The sequence below is a fragment of the Amphiprion ocellaris genome, chromosome 23 (assembly GCF_022539595.1).
Source record: "Amphiprion ocellaris isolate individual 3 ecotype Okinawa chromosome 23, ASM2253959v1, whole genome shotgun sequence".
Taxonomy (NCBI): domain Eukaryota; kingdom Metazoa; phylum Chordata; class Actinopteri; family Pomacentridae; genus Amphiprion; species Amphiprion ocellaris.
Window position 1 is genome coordinate 26161318 of NC_072788.1, and position 12625 is coordinate 26173942.

The window sequence follows — 12625 nt, forward strand, 5'->3', positions numbered from 1 at the left end:
AGCTAGGGCTAGCTAAGGTTAGCTAGGGTTAGATAGGTTTTGCAGAGTACTTTAATGAGGGTCAGTTCGGGTTAGATAGGTTTAGCTAGGGTTAGCTAGGATTAGATAGGGTTAGCAGAGTAATTTAATGAGGGCCAGTTAGGGTTACTTTAGTTTAATGGGGGTTAGTTGGGTTTAGCTTAGTTAGGTTTGCTGTCTGCAGTTTGTTTCCATGTAAACAAACTGAGGTTTGTGTCAGAAAAGCAGATCACATTTTCAATGACTTTTAATATGTTAACTTCTACTTTCACATATCTTAAAGCTGCTGATAGAAGATGCGTGAAAGTAGAAGTTTATAACAGTTTAATAAAAGACATTTTATTTCACCACCAATAATCAGTGTTTTGTTGATGTAAATGTCTAATGAACAGCACCATCCAGGTGTAGCTTCAGTGTTTGTCTCCGCAGGAACCAGACATTCAGCTTTTATAAGGAATTTATTTCAATATTTCCGCATTTAGAACTAATTATTTCATTTTACAACAAGCTGCTCTTCAGACCAGCAACGTCTGAATCAGTGTCACAGGATCATCAATAGATATGGTTTCAGAAAGTGTTGGTGCTCAAACAAAACACGCCAGGTGACCCGTGAGATGACATCACATCATCACTTAGGATTACATCATCATAATTAGCGTATTCACACAACCTGATGTTCAGTCTGAGGAGCCCATTGGAGCAGCAGCCACACCCATGGCACTCTGGGTAACGGAGTCCTGGGGGGCTAGAGGCATGTTCCCAGCTCAAGCTTTAGCTCTGCCCCCAGAAGGTTTGTTTATTCAGGTAATTTTGATCTCCAACCTGTTGCTAGGAGCAGAGGATCATGGGTACTGTAGTCCAGACCCACAGCCAGAGTCTGTGGAGAGGACTAGGAGGTCAGCTGGGATTGTGGGTACTGTAGTCCTTCTGTGCTGTAGGTATTTGTGGGTTATGTAGTCCTTATCGGCAGCTAGGAACTGTGGGCAATGTAGTCCAGCGCTTTTTGCTTCAAAATGGAAGTGCTTCAGTTTGTGTTACCTCCCTGTTGTTGCTAAGCAACCAGAAAGTTGGCAGCACTGAACACAGTCCAAACTGCACCAGATAAGGACTGTGGGTAATTTAGTCCAATAGGAGGATTTAGTAGTTTAAGTGGAGGCAGATTGTAGGTGTTGTAGTCCATATCTGTCCATACATAGAGGGGTTGTGTGAGTTGTAGTCCTTACAGAGAGGGGTTTAGGGAGTTGTAGTCCCAGTAGGGCAGCTGTAGAAAATGAGAGTTTAGTCAACATGAGGTGAATTTAGAATTTCATCACAGCTGTGAGTGGTTTTGTGCAGGGGGGGATTGTGGGTCATGTAGTCCATCAAGAAGTGTGTTGTAGTCCTGATCAAGGAGGATTGTGGGTGCTGTAGTCGAAGCAGATGGGAAATTAGGGTGTTGTAGTCCAAATCAGGAGGATTGTGGGAGTTGTAGTCCAGACAAAGGGGGGTTTGGGATATTCAAGCAGTAGAGGACTGTGGGAGTTGTAGTCCAGTGGTTGATACTTTAAGCCCTGAATAGACTGTGTGTTTGAGCCCCATCGTTGTATTTACAGTCACACAAGTCTTTATGTACACTACACACACACACACACGCACGCACACACACACACACACACACACACACACACACCATTTTCACATCACATAAATAAATCAATCAATAAATAAATAGATAATTAATAAATAAATAGGATAATATAAATACTTGAATACCAACTGAACTCTACAGTCTCTGATTGGTTATTTACTGATAATACATGATTATTGAACCAACACGCAGCCAATCAGCCAACAGGTCTGTCCTCTTCCCCTAGTCACCATGGCAACAGAACCCATCCAGTCGCTGAGCTTGATCTTTATCGTCCCGTAGAAAGAAAGAAAAAGGATAAAAAGACAGACGCCGCTCCGTCAGGTCCCGCTGGGGGGACAGCGGTTTCCATGGAGACGGCGTCCGGGGCTGGCAGTGGCCAATCAGAGTCTGTCCCTAGCGGGGACCCAGATGTAGGGGCCGCTCTGCTCTTCGATGACGCCTTTCACCTGGTGGTAGACCTCCTCAAAGCTGTCGCCGTGGACGATGGCTGGAAAAGACAGGCCATAATATCAGCAGGTAGCTCTGGCTTCTGATCCTACCTGTGATCTACCTGTAACCTACCTGAAATCTACCTGTAACCTACCTGGAGATCTACATAAAACCTACCTGAGATCTACCTGTAACTTACCTGGAGATCTACATAAAACCTAAATGAGATCTACCTGTAACTTACCTGGAGATCTACCTGTAACCTACCTGGAGATCTACCTGTAACCTACCTGACATCTACCTGTAACCTACCTGAGATCTACCTGTAACCTACCTGGAGATCTACCTGTAACTACCTGACATCTACCTGTAACCTACCTGGAGATCTACCCAAAACCTACCTGAGATCTACCTGTAACTTACCTGGAGATCTACCTGTAACCTACCTGGAGATCTACCTGTAATATACCTGAGATCTACCTGTAACCTACCTGGAGATCTACCTGTAACCTATCTGAGATCTACCTGTAACCTACCTGAGATCTACCTGTAACCTAACTGAGATCTACCTGTAACCTACCTGGAGGTCTACCTGTAACCTACCTGAGATCTACCTGTAACCTATCTGAGATCTACCTGTAACCTACCTGGAGATCTAACTCTAATATACTTGAGCTCTACCTGTAACCTATCTGAGATCTACCTGTAACCTGCCTGGAGATCTACCTGTAACCTACCTGGAGATCTACCTGTAACCTATCTGAGATCTACCTGTAACCTACCTGGAGATCTACCTGTAATATACCTGAGATCTACCTGTAACCTATCTGAGATCTACCTGTAACATACCTGAGATCTACCTGTAACCTGCCTGGAGATCTACCTGTAACCTACCTGGAGATCTACCTGTAACCTATCTGAGATCTACCTGTAACCTACCTGGAGATCTACCTGTAACCTATCTGAGATCTACCTGTAACCTACCTAAGATCTACCTGTAACCTATCTGAGATCTACCTGTAACATACCTGAGATCTACCTGTAACCTATCTGAGATCTACCTGTAACCTACCTGGAGATCTACCTAAAACCTACCTGAGATCTACCCGTAACTTACCTGGAGATCTACCTGTAACCTGCCTGGAGATCTACCTGTAACCTACCTGGAGATCTACCTGTAACCTATCTGAGATCTACCTGTAACCTACCTGGAGATCTACCTGTAATATACCTGAGATCTACCTGTAACCTATCTGAGATCTACCTGTAACATACCTGAGATCTACCTGTAACCTGCCTGGAGATCTACCTGTAACCTACCTGGAGATCTACCTGTAACCTATCTGAGATCTATCTGTAACCTACCTGGAGATCTACCTGTAACCTATCTGAGATCTACCTGTAACCTACCTGAGATCTACCTGTAACCTATCTGAGATCTACCTGTAACATACCTGAGATCTACCTGTAACATACCTGAGATCTACCTGTAACTTACCTGGAGATCTACCTGTAAGCTACCTGTGATCTACCTGTAACCTACCTGAGATCTACCTGTAACCTACCTGGAGATCTACCTCTAATATACCTGAGATCTACCTGTAACCTATCTGAGATCTACCTGTAACATACCTGAGATCTACCTGTAACATACCTGAGATCTACCTGTAACCTACCTGAGATCTACCTGTAACCAGCTCACCTGTGAAGCACTCCAGGAAGTCCTGCTCCAGTTTGATTGCTCGATCCAGAGCTTTCCTGGCCTGGTCCTCCGACAGACGCTTGTTCAGGTCCCTGAAGACACGAGACAGTCTGAAACCTGAGGACTCACCTGTCCTCATCAACACACCTTATTAACACACCTGCCCTCACCTGTCCTCAACCTGCCCTCATTAACACACCTGTCCTCATTAACACACCTGTCCTCAACCACACACCTGTCCTTATACACACACCTGTCCTCATTAACACACCTGTCCTCATGCACACAGCTGTGCTTATACACACACCTGTCCTCATTAACTCACCTGTCCTCGTTAACACACCTGTCCTCAACCACATATCTGCCTGTATCCACACACTTGTCCTCATTAACACACCTGTCCTCATGCACACACCTGTCCTCATTATGATACCTGTCCTCATTATGATACCTGTCCTCATTAAGATACCTGTCCTCATCCACAAACACATTCATTGCTAAAGTTCTCCAGAAGTTCTGCAGCAGTGACTCACAGGATGTTCTCCAGAGATCGAGGTCTGATGAAGATGGCGACTGGATGCAGCAGCGCCGCCTGCAGCCTCCTGACAGCGTTGGCCGACACGTCCAGGATGCAGTGTTTCCCCTGAAACCCAGCAGACGATGAAGGAAACCTGTAGCTACAGAGATCTTCTGGTGTCTCTGCTTCATTACATTTAACACGATTATCCCCTATTATTTTATCAGTTGTTTATTACTGTCTGTCTGACCTCCTCTTACCTTCTGTTGTCTGCCAGACCTCTTGATTCTACCACCTTTGGTTCTCTGTTGTCTTATCCTCTGTTACTGATCAGCAACCATACGCTAATGAAACATTATTCACCCTGTATTTACATACAGCCCCCTCCCTACCCTCTGACCATCCCCATAAAATGTGGATTCTCCAAATGCATAATTCTGACATCATTTTAATTTTATATCCCATAATATTTTAATACATTTTGTGGACGAAGGCGTTCAGCTTCTAATTTACAAAAACACTTTTACTCTCCTTCAACTGAATCTTTCTTACAGCGTCTACAATCAGAACCCTCATCACCACGGTAATCACAGCACCTCTGCGTCGCCGTAGTTTCAGGCCGTCTCTACGGTAACTGCTCACCTGCTCAGCCACCTGCCGGACGCTCTGCACTGACGTCCCGTACAGGTGGTTGTTGTACTGTCCTGCCTCGATGAAGCGATGCGACTGGATGTCCCGCTCCATCTGTTCCCGTGATGACACAAAGTGGTAGTCCCGCCCATCCACCTCGTAGTCCCTGCAGGGGCGGGTCGTATCTGCAGAAGGAAGGTAGCGTTACATCACTTCCTGTCTCTGTTTCCGCTTGTTTCTGTTGTGAGCAGGAACGTACGAGGAACGCAGGAGCCAAACTTATCCGGGAACTCCGACAGCAGGTCGTCGTTGACTCGGTCTTTGGTCGGACCCAGGATGATGACGGGACGAGCGTAGTCCACTGGAGACAGAGGAGACTTTATTTACAACAAGATACAACAACAGAGACGTCAAGGTGTTGGAGAAACAACCTTTACAGACGATGAGCAGAGTAGAGAGGAAGCATGGAGATGGAAAAACATCCACAGGGTGAGGAGATCAGAGGAGCTCCAGGAGAAACCAAGTGGAAGCCACTTGGTTTCTCCTGGAGCTTCTACCATCACCAGGACCTGGAAAACTGAGAACCTCCACGGAAGTATGAGGAGACAACATTAGTTCATGGTTTAACATCTGAGAAGGCATGTTTGTTCCAGGTTTTAGTAAAATAAATAGTTGAATAAATATTTTTCTTTCTTCTGCTTTCCATCATTCTGAGTCCCAAATGAATACTAAAGGAGATCTAGCTGAAGGAAACACTGACCTTCAATCTGAGTGACGAGCTCATAGCTGTGGACGAATCCTTCTCTACCTGCCAGAAGAAAAAACACCTGTTAAACTCTTTTCAAAAAGTCTGGAAGAAAACAGAAGATAAATGAAAAACCTCAAATGAAGAAAAGATGTTGATCTGAAGTTCAGGAGTAGAACCAAGCCTCAGTCATTGTCCTTCCTGTCCTACGTCTGTCCATAACTAGTCTACCACTAGGACTTGTGTGTTTTTTGGATCCGAGACGGTGGACCTACTGCCAACCAAAGAAGTACAAGAGTTTAAATCCCAGGCCAGATGAGATGTGAATCCCTCCAGTGAGTTCTGGACTGTCCTGGTGTCTCCTCCCATACAGACGTCCTCAGAAAACTTTCAGAGGAAGCTTCAGGTGTTTCTGGGTCAGCTATGGTCTCCACATTAAAGCCTCTAGAGTTCTTGTCTTCAGCAGTATCTAACATCTACCCATCATCATCTCCGTCCTCTCACTGAGACATGGATGGTTCAGGAGAGATCAGTCCTCATTCCTTCCAATTACCTCGTCATCGTCTTTATTAACACAAGTAGAAGATGCTCTCCTGCAGCCGTTCCTTTCATGGAGAACTTCACATGGTGGTCAGTCTCCAACCAGTTCCTCCTCCATGTCGAACACTTCCTGTCTACTCTGACATCACTGACCCCCTTCAGTCCCTCCATCATAGATTCTGGTCCTCCTTCCATCAGTCAGCGGAGCTACTTTATCCAGCTCCTTCTCAGACCACTCACCTCCATCTGGACTAGAAACATCTACCATTCTTCTACAGCATCATGATCATTATTACTGACATCGGTCCTCCTATCTGAAGTCCTCAACACGTTCCTACATTCCAACCTCTAGAATCCACGTTTCTGTTGACCGTCTTTGGTTCTGGTGATGCACCAGTGAGGACCAACATGGACCAAATGGACCAACATGGACCAAATGGACCAACATGGACCAACATGGACCAACATAGACCAAATGGACAAACATGGACCAACGTGGACCAACATGGACCAACAGGTGGAGTTATGGTTAGCCAGCCATCCTACCCTATCCAGGATCTGACCTTCCTCAGAACCTACAGCCCCTCGTGGTCTTCAGACTTTACTCATCTCTAGTTCACCTCAGACAAAACAGAAAAATCTCAGAATATTTCACCTTTCAGCTTCATTTGTTCCAGAAACGTTAAAGTCAGAACCTTATCCTGGTTCTTCTTCCACTCTGAGTAAGTCCTGACCTCATCCAGCATCCCATCATCTCCTCTGGGTTCTCCAACCCTCAGACCTCCGTTACTTCCACTCTTTGATTGATGGGATCAGCTGGTCCCTGATGGACCCTCTCACTAAACCTCATCAGCTGAACCCAGAGATCACCAACATGACGATCATGAGCGTTCAGCAAACACCAAACTACACACTGATAGGATCAGAGTTAGAGTCAGGACTGATGATGTCCTTCAGAGTAAATACATAATAAAGTACTTTAAAAAGAGAAACTACAAACTGATAGGATCAGAGTTAACAATGCTTTTACCTTTATTCTTCATCCTAGACCACTCCTTCCTCTCCACTCTGAAACACAACAACACACTGTTAGTGGACACACAACCACACAACAACACACTGTTAGTGGACACACAACAACACAACAACACACTGTTAGTGGACACACAACAACAACACAAAAACACACTGTTAGTGGACACAAAACAACACAACAACACACTGTTAGTGAACACACAACAACACAACAACACACTGTTAGTGGACACACAACAACAACACAAAAACACACTGTTAGTGGACACAAAACAACACAACAACACACTGTTAGTGGACACACAACAACACAACAACACACTGTTAGTGGACACACAACAACAACACAAAAACACACTGTTAGTGGACACACAACAACACACTGTTAAGGTGTGTGTCCACTAGATGTGATTTTCCCGCACGGCAACGCATCGCATCTGAAAATCACACGGACGGCGGGCGGTCACTAGTGGATCACAACATTGACACGTGACAGCGCTGAGCAACAGCAGGCCGCTACGTGGTCATGTGACTGAGCTTTCAGCTGGACGGTCCATTAGACGAGTCGGATAAACACAGCGGCTCGGCCGCAAACTGTTCCTGTTATTTCAAAAACACTTGAGCGGAAAGTATTTCTGAAAGCATTTAAGGCAGAAATATTCTGCAGCAGCTGAATCTGTCCTGGTTTTATTTCACCAACGGCTAGTTTAGATGTTTGAGGACAGTTTCACGATGCGTGGAATCTCCACACGCCGCATTCAATTTGCATAAAGTAGAAGTCCAGTCTACTTTATGCAAATGAGCTGCAGCCCTCTCCGGGTAAACACATCGGATCGCAGCTGGAAATGCCCCGCATGTGGCATGCTGGTCTGGTTGCGGTGCGTTGCCAGCTGCGATCTGGTGTGTTTACCTGGAGAGGGCTGCATCTCATTTGCATAAAGTAGACTGGACTCTGTCGCGTGGAGATTCCACGCATCGTGAAACTGTACTCAAACATCTAAACTAGCCATCAGTGACCTAAAACGAGGACAGATTCAGCTGCTGCAGATTATTTCTGCCTCAAATGCTTTCAGAAATACTTTTTGTTGCAGTGTTTTTGTAATAATAGACAAAGTTTGCGGCCAAGCTGCCATGTTGGTCTGGCTTGAAATCCAGGAGCAGACCAGCCCCCGAGTCGATGCGTTTGTCCAATCAGGAGCAGGCAAGGTGCCGAAAGAAGGTCGGCAGGTGTTGAACACAGTTCACCATGGAGGAGAAGCTTCTAACAGCTGGATCTGCACACGCATCATAACCATCAGTGTTAAATAAAAGGGAAAGTTTGCGGGCGAGCTGCTGTGTTTATCTGACTCATTTGCAGGACTGTCAAACTGAAAGCTCGATCATGTGACCACGTAGCGGCCTGCTGTTGGTCCAGCGCTGTCATGTGACAATGTTGTGGTTTGCTAGTGACCGCCCACCATCCATGCAATTTTTAGATGCGGTGCGTTGCCGTGCGGGAAAATCGCATCTAGTGGACACACACCTTTAGTGGACAGACAGCCACAAAATTACACAACAACACACTGTTAGTGGACACACAATAACACAACAACACTATAACACAACCACACACTGTTAGTGGACACACAATAACACAACCACACACTGTTAGTGGACACACAATAACACAACAACACACTGTTAGTGGACACACAGTAACACAACAACACAACAACACAGCAACACAACAACACATTGTTTGTGGACACACAACCACACAACAACTCATTGTTAGTGGACACACAACAAAACAATAATACACATGGACACACAACCACCCAGTGTGTTACAGTGTGTTACAGTGTGCTACAATGTGTTACAGTGTGTGACAGTGTATTACAATGTGTGTTACAGTGAGTTACAGTGTGCTACAGTGTGCTACAGTGTGTTACAGTGAGTTAGAGTGTGTTAGAGTGTGTTACAGTGTGCTACAGTGAGTTACAGTTTGTGTTATTGTGTGTTACAGTGTGCTACAGTGAGTTACAGTGTGCTACAGTGTGCTACAGTGTGCTACAGTGTGCTACAGTGAGTTACAGTGTGCTACAGTGTGCTAGAGTGTGTTAATGTGTTACAGTATGTTATTCTGTTACACTGTGCTACAGTGTGTTACAGTGAGTTATAGTTTGTTTCAGTGTGTTACAGTGTGTTACAGTGTATTACAGCGTGTTACTGTGTGTTACACTGTTACCATGTATTATAGTGTTACTGTGTGTTACAGTACGTTACAGCGAGTTACATAGTGTTACAGCGAGTTACAGTGTGTTACAGTGTGCTATAGTGAGTTACTGTATATTACAGTGTGTTACAGTGCATTATAGTGCGTTACAGTGTGTTACAGTGTGTTACAGTGAGCTACAGTGTGTTACGGAGTGTTACAGTGTATTACAGCGAGTTACAGCGTGATACAGTGACTTACAGTGTGCTACTGTGTGTTACAGAGTGTTATAGTGTTTTACATTGTGTTACTGTGTGTTGCAGTGTGTTACAGTCATTTACAGTGAGTTACACTGTATTATAGTGTGTTACAGTGCGTTACAGTGAGTTACAGTGAATTACAGTGTGTTACTGTGAGTTACATTGTGTTGCAGAGTGTTACAGTGAGTTACATTGAATTACAGGGTGTTACTGTGTGTTACAGTGAGTTACAGTGTGTTACACTGTGTTACACTGTGTTACACTGTGTTACAGTGAGTACACCACCTGTGCTTGGACGGGATGTATCCCAGCTCCTCCAACTCCCCCTGCTGGTTGACTCGTCTCGCCTGCCACCATTCGTCATCAGAGCTGTCAATCACGTGAAGAACCTCCCCAAAGTTAAAGTCCAGAGCCTGTGATAGGACGCCGCAGTCCCACTGCTTATCGTAGTCGAAGAGAGCCCTGGAAGGAGAACCATCAGTGTACCTGGACCTGGTCTACCTGGATCTGGTCTACCTGGACCTGGTTTAACTGGATCTGGTCTACCTGGACCTGGTCTACCTGGACCTGGTCTACCTGGACCTGGTTTGCCTGGATCTAGTTTAACTGGACATGGTTCATATGGACCTGGTCTACCTGGATCTGGTTTACCTGGACCTGGTCTACCTGGACCTGGTTTACCTGTTCCTGGTCTACCTGGACCTGGTCTACCTGGACCTGGTCTACCTGGACCTGGTCTACCTGTTCATGGTTTACCTAGACCTGGTCTACCCGGTCCTGCTTTACCTGATGTAGAAGGTACGGTTGGTCCTCAGACTTCCAGAGGAGCTGTTCATCATCTGCTCCCTCAGGTCATGGATCTTAGCTTCAAAACGGCTGTACTCTGCACACACACACACACACACACACACACACACACACACACACACACACACACACACACACACACACACACACACACACACACACATACGCACACACACACACACATAGAAACACACACAAACACATGAACATTTTCCTGTTTATTTTTACAGAATCTCAGTCCAGTTAAACTTCATGTAAAAACAGAAACAGATCCAACCAATGGACAGCTGGTTCAGTGTGTGTTACTGTGTGGTAGTGTGTGTATTATAGTGTATTCTTGTTGTGTGTATTATTGTGTATATTGTTGTGTCATTGTGTGTATTATCGTGTGTTGTGTATTAGTGTGGTTATTATTGTGTATTATTGTATATTATTGTGTGTATCATTGTGTATTATTGTACATCGTTGTGTGTTGTCGTTGTGTTCTCACCCTCAGGTCTGTACTGAGCCACTATATGTTGTTATTGTGTATATTATTGTGTATTATTGTGTTGTGTATTGTTGCGTATAATATTGTGTATTGCTGTGTATTGTTGTATATTATTGTGTATTATTGTGTATTATTGTATATTATTGTGTGTAATGTTGTGTTCTCACCCTCAGGTCTGTACTGAGCCACGATATGTTGTTATTGTGTATATTATTGTGTGTTATTGTATATTATTGTGTATTTTTGTGTATTATTGTACATCGTTGTGTGTTTTTGTTGTGTTCTCACCCTCAGGTCTGTACTGAGCCACTATAGTCACCGTCTGTCCAGCGTTCTTCAGAGCTGCTGCTGCCTGTTCATGAGTAGCGTACCTGAGATCCACACCGTTCACCTGCACGCACACACACACACACACACACACACACACACACACACACACACACACAGGTGTCACTCTACAGCTTTATAGTGTCATTACACCTGGATTGTTTTCACTGACACCTGGTTCTACAGGTTCTGGTCTGGTTCTGAAGGCTCTGGTTCTAAAGGTTCTGGTCCTAAAGGTTCTGGTCTTGGTCTGGTACTCACACTGAGGATCTGGTCTAGGTCTGGTACTCAAACTGAGGATGTGGTTCTGGTACTCACACTGAGGATCTGGGTCTGGTTCTGGTACTCACACTGAGGATTTGGGTCTGGTATTCACACTGAGGATCTGGTCTGGTTCTGGTATTCACACTGAGGATCTGGTCTGGTTCTGGTATTCACACTGAGGATCTGGTCTGGTTCTGGTATTCACACTGAGGATCTGGTCTGGGTCTGGTACTCACACTGAGGATATGGTCTGGTCCTAAAGGTTCTGGTCTGGGTCTGGTACTCACACTGAGGATATGGTCTGGTCCTAAAGGTTCTGGTCTGGGTCTGGTACTCACACTGAGGATCTGGTCTAGGTCTGGTACTCAAACTGAGGATGTGGTTCTGGTACTCACACTGAGGATCTGGTCCCCCTTGCGGAGCTCCCCGCTGAGGTCTGCTGGTCCTCCAGCCAGGATGAAGGAGATGAAGATGCCCTCTCCATCCTCTCCTCCTACGATGTTGAAGCCCAGGCCGGTGGTCCCTCTCTGGACGCATACCCTCCGGGGCTCCCTGGAGTAGTCGTCCTCTCCCATCATGCCGCGGGGGATGGGAGAGTATCGCCGTGGCGATGGAGGAGGCAGGGCTTGTGGGTAATCACACATGTAATCCGGTTCCATGTAGGCTGCACAGACCAGAACAAGGGTCAACACCAGAACTGAGGTTCTAGACCTCCAAACCCAGACCAGAACCGGGTCACCGGTCATTTTGTTAACAAGGTGCAATTAGACTGCTATTAATCTGTTAACGAGGTGCAGTCAGACCATTATTAGTCTGTTAACAAGGTACAGTCAGACCATTATTAGTCTGTTAACAAGGTACAGTCAGACCATTATTAGTCTGTTAACGAGGTACAGTCAGACCATTATTAGTCTGTTAACGAGGTGCAGTCAGACCATTATTAATGTAAACGAGGTGCAGTCAGACCATTATTAGTCTGTTAACGAGGTGCAGTCAGACCATTATTAGTCTGTTAACGAGGTACAGTCAGACCATTA

General features: G+C 45.4%; 1 protein-coding gene across 6 annotated transcripts in view; it reads right to left on the reverse strand.

The window, feature by feature from the left end:
- Positions 1-461: 461 nt before the first annotated feature.
- The window catches only part of LOC111563200 (disks large homolog 4-like), a 49337-nt gene continuing 37173 nt past the window's right edge, over positions 462-12625 (reverse strand). For 5 of the 6 annotated variants that reach the window (XM_055007533.1, XM_055007534.1, XM_055007535.1 and 2 more), the window contains 11 exons: positions 11984-12252; positions 11286-11388; positions 10487-10583; positions 9986-10162; positions 7242-7279; positions 5687-5734; positions 5186-5287; positions 4939-5111; positions 4313-4422; positions 3780-3871; positions 462-2135 (listed from right to left, as the gene is read on the reverse strand). In XM_055007533.1, coding sequence (XP_054863508.1) covers positions 2029-2135; positions 3780-3871; positions 4313-4422; positions 4939-5111; positions 5186-5287; positions 5687-5734; positions 7242-7279; positions 9986-10162; positions 10487-10583; positions 11286-11388; positions 11984-12252 — 1316 coding nt within the window. In that variant the 3' untranslated portion in view covers positions 462-2028. Of the gene's footprint in view, positions 2136-3779; positions 3872-4312; positions 4423-4938; positions 5112-5185; positions 5288-5686; positions 5735-7241; positions 7280-9985; positions 10163-10486; positions 10584-10997; positions 11039-11285; positions 11389-11983; positions 12253-12625 lie in introns of those variants that run through there. The other variant, XM_035944398.2, reaches the window with a different exon arrangement.